This window comes from Pteropus medius, unplaced genomic scaffold (genome assembly GCF_902729225.1).
Source record: "Pteropus medius unplaced genomic scaffold, Ma_sr-lr_union100, whole genome shotgun sequence".
In the NCBI taxonomy this organism is placed as follows: domain Eukaryota; kingdom Metazoa; phylum Chordata; class Mammalia; order Chiroptera; family Pteropodidae; genus Pteropus; species Pteropus medius.
Genome location: NW_024351729.1, coordinates 8,403,513 through 8,414,423, shown reverse-complemented (window position 1 = coordinate 8,414,423; position 10,911 = coordinate 8,403,513). Strand labels below are relative to the sequence as shown.

The following is a 10,911-nucleotide window of genomic DNA, read 5'->3' as shown; positions in this document are numbered from 1 at the left end:
ATTTGGCTTATATTCTTTTATCTAGGGTTTCAGGAGATATTCTGGGGGAATACTAGAGTGGTATAGCATTCATTCATGCTAATTAGTTTACATTCACATAAGCATCTTAATGGTTTCAGAAAAATCCATAGGCCAGAAATTGCAGATATTTTTCTGTGTGAAGCCTTTTACCCATTTCATTGCTTTTATTTCACGAAAGCAATTGTGTTAAGGTTTGCATTGAAATACTAAGTTCATAGTTCTGGGAGAATTTATCAGTCTTTTAAGCAGTATTGATAGAGAAACTTGCAAGAGCAATACCACAACTACCACAATTGCCACTATATAAATTAGTAATATCGTTGTTGCTGTGTGGAGTTTCACAATAAGAGATGTCTTAGGAAGGTCCTAACTTTTTGCCAAAAAAGTCAAAAAGCAGAAGAAAGTATTCTGAGAAAAGGAATTGTTTTGAAAATTCTAGAAGCAATATTCTTTAAGATGCTAGTAGGTAAGTAACTTGAAAGGTTGTCATTTATCTATCTATCTATCTATCTATCTATCTATCTATCTATCTATCTATCTATCTATTTAAGTTTATTGGGGTAACATTGGTTAATACAATCATATAATTTTCAGGTGTACATTATAGTTTGACATCTATATATTCTATTGTGTGATTACCACCCTAAGTCCAGTTTCCTTCAGCTACCATATATTTGATACCCTTTACCCTGGAAAGGTTGTCTTAAAACCAGTTTACAGGTAATTCTCATTTTACAGGTAATGCCCAACCCCAGCTAGTTAAAACTCAGGTATTAAAAATCCTAGTTTACTCTTTTTTCCACCTATACTATGCCATCTTGCTCTGATTGGCAGGCATCTGTGCTAATCAGATGCTTCTCCTTTTGCTCATAAATCCTTCTTGGAATGTACACTTTGTCACTGGAGTGTATTTTGAGTATTGAAAATTTACTAGGTTTACTTTACATAGCATCTCTAGCAAATAAATGTAACAAAAATAATGAAATCTAATTAAGAGAAGTACTAAACCGAATAGGAAAAAAAAAATTTTTTCCCCCTTAATTTAGGGCATTTTTGATGCCTACACACCTACTCATTCCCTGGAAACTAAAAACAAGTCATTAAATATTTACTTTTTGAAAATACTACAGGACACTTTCCTTCCTTCTTTTAGTTGAAGTAAATGTAACGCGTATGTAGGCATACCTCAGATATATTACAGGTTTGATTCCAGACAATTGCAGTAAAACAAATGTCATCATCAAGCAAGCCACATGAGTTTTTTGGTTTCTTAGTGCATATAAAAATTGTGCTTACACTATACTGTAGAATCTATTATGCGTTCAATAGCATTATGTCTCAAAAAGCAATGTACATACCTTTAAAAAATACTTTATTGCTAAAAATTGCTAATAATCATCTGAGCCTTCAGCGAGTAGTGATCTTTTGGCTGGTGGAGGGTCTTGCCTTGATGTTGATGACCACTGAGTTATCCTAGATAATTGTAACAAATATAATAATAAAGAAAAAGTTTTAAATATTGTGAGAATTACCAAAATGTTCTACAGAGACATGAAGTGAGCAAATGCTGTTGGGAAAATGGCACTAATAGACTTGCTTGTCACAGGGTCGCTACAAATCTACAATTTGTAAAAAATGCAGTATCCCTAAAGTGCAGTAAAGCAAAGCATAATAAAATGAAGTATGCCTGTACATTTAAAGCATATTTTCCTCATAAATTTTTTCCCATTATTTTATTCAGAATAATTTTTGAAACTTAATGTTGCATTCGTATAATATTACTTTAAATTTAATTTCAAGAGTTGGGATATTATGTCATTTTATTTGCCATCTATTTTTCTGCCTCCTAATTCATAGGTCAGAATATGAACTCTTAAGCCTCATTTGGAGAAACTGAATAGCAACATGTTCCTGCATATACCCAGAGGCATGCGATTCAGTATTGATAGTGCATTCTTTTAAACTGTAGGGATTTGTTTTAAAACTTGATATGATGTAACATGGCAGAGTTACTTGAAACAAAAGAAAAGATTGCAATTCTTTAGATGACCTTTAGGAAATAGCAGACATTGGTCAGAATGTCCTAATCAGGAAATTTTGAAATGGGAAGCCTAATCTGTTAATCATAATTGTACAACTATTTTTTCTGAAATTTACAATAGCACTTTAACAAAGATCTTTCACATAGATGCTGGCTATGTAAATTTTACTCTGAGATAATAAGTATCTGGTATAATCTCAAAAGACAGTAAATAAAAGCAAAGGTAATGTAGACTTTGATTCTCAAACTTTAGTGTATATAAGAATTGTTGGAATCTTAGGACACATAAGAACTCTAAGAAATTCTGATTCCAGGCCCATGAATTTATATTTCTACCAGTCTTCCAGGTGATACAGATATTAATAGTTTAAGACCATATTTTGAGTATCTCTGAAGTAGCAGAGACCTGAAATATACAGTGTACAGCCATTCATCTCTGTCTACATATACACATACACACAAAGACCAGATGAATATAATAGTAATGGTAAACATTGCATAGTGCCAGGTACTGTTCTAAGTGTCAGCAAATATTAACTCATTTAATCTATACAATAATTCTTCATGATAGGTACAATTATTAATACACAATAAGTATATGAAGAAAATGAGGCACAGGGAAATCAAGGAACCTGCCTAAGGTTACATGTTTACCAAGTGGTAGAACTGAGATTTAAACCCTGGCAGTCTGGCTTAGAAGACTCTACTTATAATCATTATATCATACATCTTTCCCAACAAATAAAAAGATATTTACCCAAAATTGCAATAAAGAAATTACCCCCCAAAAAAGTCAGGAATATAAAACAAGATTTTGTGTGTGTGTGTGTGTGCGTGCGTGCGTGCATGTGTGTGTGTGTGTGTGTGTATAGTATTGAAAATGTTCTTGCAACCACCTAAAAAATATATATCAAGGGTTTGCAATAATTAAAATAAATCCTTGGCTTCCTCGGTGTATTGTAAAATAAAATGAGAATTTTGAACCAAATGCTTTTTAATTATAATGCAGATAAATCCTTTGGGTCGGGTGTAATCTTCCTGGTATGAACAACCTGCCATAGCCCGCAATTATGGGCATTGAATAGCTGATGGTCAGAGGGTGTTCTTGGTTTGAACATTGACTGTGATCTTGAGAAGGCTTCAGGAGCCCCTGGAATTCTAATTCAGGGCTATAAAGGCCTCTCCTACTTTGGAGTTAAATGGAATCCCAGAAGCTCAGAAGGTGGTTAGATAATGGTTTCTCATTCCTTGCGGTTTTCACTCAGTCTCTGAAAGCTCAAAGAAGTCGGCAAGATCCTCCTGGAACTGAGTTTCTCAGAAACCTGAGCAGATTCCAGATTTGTACTGCGTACCGGCAAGGCCTCTGGATTGGAATCCTTCCCCAGAGGTTAGAATAGCTACAGAAAGCCTCTCAGCTGTTAGCAGTGTGTCAGCCCTACTTGTTTTGACCGTTTCTCAAGCCACATCTTGTTTGGGGATTTGCACTTGAAGCTGGGGACAGCATTCCTTCCCAGGCTCTTCTTACTCCACAGGTCACCTTCAGGACTTCGGCAATAGTAGAATCAAATTCACAGTGAGTTAAATTGCACTTCCAATTTAGAGCCCTGGAAGTAGTTGTGTTTTTAATGACTCTGTAGTAAGTAAGTATTTTAGACTTGTTGAGAATATTTTCCGTTGTGCGAATATTGCTTTCATAATCAGAGGCAGCACTGCTTTTTATCCTTCACTTTTTTCAAGATTTCTGATTCATGGCTGAATATTGCAGAGATAAGATGGTCTCTCAGAGCTAAAGTGTTGTCCTTGGTCTTGGGTTAGTTTAAGGCAGACTTAACTGATATTTTCTATCAGAGTGAAAAAGCAAAACACAAAATCAAGCACCTCTGTTAGGTCTGCATTTCATTCATTGTGATTACTTTCAAATGATTTGAAAAGAAAAAAGAAGAGAGGGAAAGAGGGAAAGAGAAAAGGAAAGAAAGAAGGAAGGAAGGAAGGAAGGAAGGAAGGAAGGAAGGAAGGAAGGAAGGAAGGAAGGAAGGAAGGGAAGGAAGGAAAGGGAGAAAAATAAAGTGAGAGGGAGGGAGAAAAGAAAAGAAAAAAGAAGAGCGTGAAAAAGAAAGAGAGAGAGAGAAAGAAAGAAAAGAAAGAAAGAAGAAGAAGAAGATGTAGCTGAAGGAAGGAAGGAAGATGAGTGGAGGGAGGGAGAGAGGAAAAGAAGGAAGGAAGAAGGAAGGAGGGAAGGAAGGAAGGAAGGAAGGAAGGAAGGAAGGAAGGAAGGAATGAAGGAAGGAAGGAAGGAAGGAGAAAGGAGAAAGAAATAGAAATAATGAATGACCAAACTCAATTTTCAGGTGGAGTCTGGTACATTGTAATGTTCTGCTGACTTTTTAAAAAGCATTTGTATTTCATCTGATGTGACTTAAGAGGCTAAAATATTATTCTGATATTATTTTTATAAGTGTGGCAGCAGAAAAAAATAAAAAGTTTTTTAACTTTGGCAAAATCTATGTAAACCACTAATAAAATTGTACATTGCCATGGTCAGTGGAAACACAGCCTGTTGATGAGCATTTGATTTTCAGGCATCTGTAAAGTTGGGATAATGATTTTTCCCCCCTTCATTCTTAGGACTAAAGAACTTGGCTTTTATTGGTAGAGCTATCAGGGACTGAAAAACATTGACAAAGATTCTTTGGCCAAACTTTAGACAGGCTCCTGAACATTTTCCTAGGCCTCTATGTGTACTTCCTTGTAAAATCCAGTTTTAGCAAGAGCCCTGCTAAGTCGGTTTAACTAAAACCCCCTACTATACCCTTGATATCTGATCACCCTCGATATCTAATCGGGTTCCTCATCCTCCACTCTCCCCCAGGAGATGTCTGATTACCCTGGCCTGTCTTCAGCAAAGAATCTTGTTAGGTCAGTTTAGCCAGAATCCCCCTTACTTCTGATGTTTGCTCTTAGTAATTTTCCATCCACTGAACCTCACCCTGCTCTTTGGCTATAAATTCCCACCTGTCCAACCTGTATTTGTAGATGGGCCCAAACTCTCTCCCCATTTTAAATTTCCATTGCTGTGTCTCCTATATCTATTGTGATGATCCTGGATAAGCTCTGCCTTACTGTCTTTAACAAGTATTGTTGAACATATATATTTTTCTTTAACAACATAGGGAGTTTCTTCAGTCTCATAGGCAAAAATTTAAGACTGGCTGTCCATGGGCAAAATCTGGTTTACAGAAATGTTTTGTTTGAATTTTGTTGCAATTTGGAAATGAGATTATTTGCCAATACTCAAACATTAAAAGCTATCATGTAAAAATCCAGATTTTCCATTTTCTTGGAAAAAAATATGAAGAAACGACAATATGAGGAAGACAAAAAGCAGCTAATGGAAGTTGGTGGCTGCTCCCTTTGGACTGGGCAGGCTTTCCCTTGCTCCACTCTAGTTCCACTGTAGCTGGCTTCTCTGGCTGTTTTCCACCTGGTTGTGTAGGCATTTTCATTTCCAATTCCTTCATTATGGTTTACTAAGTAGTTAGTACTTCACGGTGTTGCCACATGTCTCTAAGGATATTTCCACAGTCACTCTTCTTAACTGTGTGAATTTATAAGGATCTGGGAACTCATAAGAAAAGGGAGAATTGTTATGTATAACTTTAAAAGAATATGGACTGATGTTATTCTGATTCTTGTTGTACCAATTTATACGGGTTTCATGAAGCTCTGACATTTGTGCTTAATTGTGTGCATGGTTATGACTAAATCTGTGGATGGAGTGTTTTTTTCTATTGATGATGTGATTTAGATATATCTCAAGAAGGTAACTCACTCAAATATAATTAAATCATTGAAAAATAAAAACGCTGAAATTTTGGAAAATTAGCTTTCGGTCAAAGAATACATGCTATGAGAGGATAGGTCTATGTTTTTTAAGTAGAAGAAGAAGTAGATAAAACTTGCTTAAGTACCTGAAAACATAATTTAATATTTGAATTTGTCTTTACTTTGGCTGAATTAAAAAGCAAATAAACAAAACTGAATAAAATGTCTACTCGAGGCCAAATAGTTCTGCCTATATATAAAGTACAACTTTACTCTTAAAGCAGTCTATGGTCTCTTTACTTCTATCAGTAAGAAAATTATAATAGGAACTTTTGTTATGTGGAAACTGTTAGGTATACCTTACTTGAAGGCTCTTAGCTATTTGCTTGGTCTGGTTTTAAGATCGTATTCTTTAAAGTTTAATTAATACAATGACTGAAAAATGTTTGCCTTTAGAGTATAAGATTAAAATAATTTGTTCACCTTGAACCTTATGCAGAAAAGGTAAATACAAACTAAATGAATTATATTAAAAGGATTAAGTTAGAAATTGAACACTTAAAGAAGTTTGAGGTAAACTTTTGACTTATTTGGGGGTTCATAAGAAAGTTAGGCAATCATTCCATTTTATTTTTATTAAGCAGGAAATAATACTGTATATGTCTGAATATAAAGTGATCTCAAGATATGGGTGTATATCTATTTTCCCAGTGAGAACTTTTGAATATATAAAACTTTATAAAATCTTATATGTAGGTAATATTGTCAAATAGCTCCTTAAAATTTTAATATTTTAATTTACCTCCACATATGTACTTTAAAATAACATATTAAATAAAATATTAATTTTTAAATATTTATTTTCCTCAGCCATACAGTTTATGAATTAATTATTCAAATTCCACATGTGTGATCTGGCATTAGTGTCTTTGTCATCACTAAATTCCCTGTTTTGTATCATCTCACCCAGTTTTCCAGCAACATCTCTTTGGCCTAAATTTTTCTGAGATTCAGTACTTTTTTTGATTCAAATATGACTCTTGCTGTGAACTATATGCCAAACTACAAGCACCATAATAATGGTACACAATAGGAGGACAATTATTTTTAAAATTTGTTCCATAGGCAAATATTTTTGATCTCTAGCGTATAACCACCCAAAGTAGTGCTCTTTAAAGTTATCTTAATAGGCTTTTGCACAGTTATATCTAACATTTTCAATTTTAAGAAATAATTACTAAGTCTGTTTGGAATGTTTGCTTTAAAAAATGGGTCTTATTAGGTTACATCTACAAGCATTTGAGACTAGTAATGATGGAGGTTGTTTTAGCCTAATGTATTTTCTCCAAACAAACCTTTGTTTTACATAATAAAGTAATATAGAGATTTAGATAAGGATTTGACTATGAGGTGATTCCCTCTTTCTTGAGAAATCTTCTTGGAGGAAGAAAAATTCTGTCTCATATTTGAACATATACAATACTTTCTTTTTCTTCTCCCTTTCAAAGTTATTCCTTAAATTTTACTAAAGTATAATAGAATGTAATAAAGTAGGTAACCTGGAGAGGGGAAGCTTCTTATTTAATGGCAAGTCAATGTGATATTATTAATTTTGTGAGTCTTTTTAAAATCCTAGTGCATATTACAATCATTAAAATATTCATTTCTTTATGAAATATTCTTATAACAAAGATAAGAAATGAATAGATAAAAGGAGATACTATATGCTAGACATTTTCTGTGAATGTTTCCATAGCTGTATAATATTTAGCTGTATAGCTGTATAGTATTTAGTAGGAAGTAGCAGTTAACTTGGCAGGAGACGTTGTCCTTATCATTTCCTGATAACCATGAACTACACCATTAACTACAAACTGCAGAAGATGAAAACAGCTGGTGTTTTTATAACAGAGGTTGATGAGGGAGATGATAGAGCTTGGAAAGATGAGAGAATTTAGAATTTAAAATGGTTAGTGGTTTCTGTCTTGGCTATTCAATAAAATGCCTACTTTTAAGAATTTAAGAAAATTAAAGTGGTGAATATTATTTCATATCACCTATGAAAAAATCTATTATTCTAACATTTTTTAGAAAAAGATAACTTACTTTTACTTTGGGGCTTCAAGCTTTGTATGAAAAAATGTCTATGCCATTAATTTACCAAAACTGTGATAATATAATACTACATATATTAGCAATAAATTATACCAATGAAAATAATGTTAATTATCACTTTTATCTCTTAACAGTGGAAAGAGTGGAACGAGAAAATCTTTCAGACTATTGTGTTCTGGGCCAGCGTCCAATGCATTTACCAAATATGAACCAGCTGGCATCCTTGGGGAAAACCAACGAACAGTCTCCTCATAGCCAAATCCACCACAGTACTCCAATCCGAAACCAAGTGCCCGCATTACAGCCCATCATGAGCCCTGGTCTTCTTTCTCCCCAGCTCAGTCCACAACTTGTCAGGCAACAAATAGCTATGGCCCATCTGATAAACCAACAGATTGCTGTTAGCCGGCTCCTGGCTCACCAGCATCCTCAAGCCATCAACCAGCAGTTCCTGAACCATCCGCCCATCCCCAGAGCAGTTAAGCCAGAGCCAACTAACTCTTCTGTAGAAGTCTCTCCAGATATCTACCAGCAAGTCAGAGATGAGCTGAAGAGGGCCAGTGTGTCCCAAGCTGTCTTTGCAAGAGTGGCATTCAACCGCACACAGGTACAATTAGCTTTGACATCGTGATTGGTGGTTAAGAATAATACTAGAGATAGAATTATGGCACATTTTTTTTTCTTTTGTCTCTTTAAAAAAATGTTATGGCTCTTGGAGTACATAGATTGGATTAATCAATAAACTTTAGTTCATGAAATATCACCATTGATCCATGCATAGCTATAATTAATTAATTAATTTCAGTAATGTAATGAACACTGTAAACGCACAAACTCGGGACCCAAAATGTTACCCATGACTTGGTCTATGTGCTTGTCTCCTCCCTCATCTTTTTATCTGCCTTTCCCCAGATGTAATCCTGATCTTGCATTTTGTAGTTATTATTCCCTTGTTTTTTCAAAAACTAGTTCTAAAACTATTTATGCATGCCCGGTCTATTATTACCTTGTTTTTGAACTTTATAAGAAAAGTATCAGTTATGTCATAATTTCTATAATCATTTTAATAGATCCTTCAAAATATATGAGTTATATTTAAGATATTGATAAAGTGGTGATGGATAATTTACTCATATATTTATTGCTTTGGGGGATTATATGCCAATTTAATATTAAATGATAAAAAGATAAAGTTTATTTACATATGTTTTATTTTACTGAGGGGTGCTTGTAAGTGAGACATTCTTTTTTATCAGTGGTTCTCAGACTTAATTGTGCATCAGCATCACATGGAAGGCTGTTAAAACAGATTGTTGGGCTTCATCCTGCTTTCTTAATTCAATAGGTCTGGGTGTGGGAACCAGAAATTTGCATTTCTAGCAAGGTCTGAGATGATGCTGATGCTACTGGTTTGGGGGCCATACTATGAGAACCACTAATTAAGCTCTTATTTGGGTAACGAAAAAGTAAAAGTGCTAATCTCAAGGAGCTAATGATCTAGTAGTGAAAAAAATGTGCCCATATAACGGAAGTAAAATGTAAAACAAGGTGAATAGTATAGGAGAGTGTAAGTAATGGTTGCAGTGGGTGTTCCTGAAGAGTTGGGATAAGGAATACTTATAGTAGAATGAACATGGGAAGGCTTTAAGAAGACAGTGGATTTAAGTTTAGCCACCCTATTAAATGCAAGGCAGGAATCTAAGCTCTGTGCAGGTGCAAAGATGAAAAAGATTATGGGCCAGCACATATGTAAACAACTGACTTGAGTATTAGGTTGCTGGGGAGTGAGACCTTGAAGGATAAATAAATATCCGAAATAGGCAAAGATGGAAGAGAAGGATATTTTAGGCTAAAGGATTTCATGAGAAAAGTGTTGTGTCAGAAAAATATGGGAATAGTTGGTAGTTGATAGCAGAGCTAGATAATAAAACTTAAAGATAGAGGGAATAAATCAGAAAAGGTCTTTGGGCCATGCTAAGGACTTTGAACTTTAGAGAAAAAGATTAGAAATTGATTTACAGAGTTTGGGATTTAATGAGTTAGGGGAATGAGGGAGAGAAACCATCACCACTACTCTTTCCAGGAAGAGACAGAAGAAATGCCAGGAGAGATGGGTTATGTGGAGATAGAAGAACAGGGAGATAGTAGTGAGAGGACAGAGGACATGAATAGTTTCCAGGAGGCTTGTCGATGTGTGGAAAGCTGAGAGGTCTGGGAGGGGAAGCTTGAAACCATGTCATGAAATTTGGTGGTTGGTTGGGAGAGATCTTTGCAAACTTTGAAAGTGGTGAAGTCAGGAGCCAGAGTTTAGGAGTTAGTAAGTCATTAACTATTGAAGATATAGAAGCAGGGGCTGCAAATTACTGTTTCCAAAATTTAGTATTGAAAGGGAGACCAGAAGTGGGTTGACAGTTTGAATGTGCTAAGGAGTCATTTTGAGGTGGAAGGATTTATGAGGTAGTTTGGGGCTCTAGCTGAAGTTAAACAATATGAACTAGTGATGGAACCAATCACTATGGTTTGGTAACAGTCTTTAGTAAGACTGGAACTACAGGGGTGGGAGCAGGGAAGAAATACAGTGGGATTGTTTGAGGTTTGGTGCTGATAGATTGAGTATGGCAGGAGACTAAGAGAGGTGAAATTTCTTGCTCCCTTGACTCTTAGCAAATTTATATATTCTGTTATTGACAGAGTCTGTTTACATCATTTGAAAATGAGTTTGGAGGTTCATAAAGGTCTGCATATCTTCCAAATATTGCTCTACCACTTTTCTCTTGTGACTCAAAGTACTCAGGCAGCATTTGCGTGTCCACAGTTATCTGGACTGGGGTTATGAAAAGCTCTGGTCTTTTTGAGCATGTCAGTTGCATACTATTGCAAAATACAGTGGAGAGATGCGTCTTTTGGTCTGT

General features: G+C 35.1%; 1 protein-coding gene across 3 annotated transcripts in view; it reads left to right on the top strand.

The window, feature by feature from the left end:
* Window positions 1-10,911, top strand: part of SATB2 (SATB homeobox 2) — a 182,543-nt gene that overhangs the window by 97,124 nt on the left and 74,508 nt on the right. For all 3 annotated transcript variants that reach the window (XM_039844348.1, XM_039844347.1, XM_039844346.1), the window contains one exon: window positions 8,134-8,606. In XM_039844348.1, coding sequence (XP_039700282.1) covers window positions 8,134-8,606 — 473 coding nt within the window. The remainder of the gene's footprint in view (window positions 1-8,133; window positions 8,607-10,911) is intronic.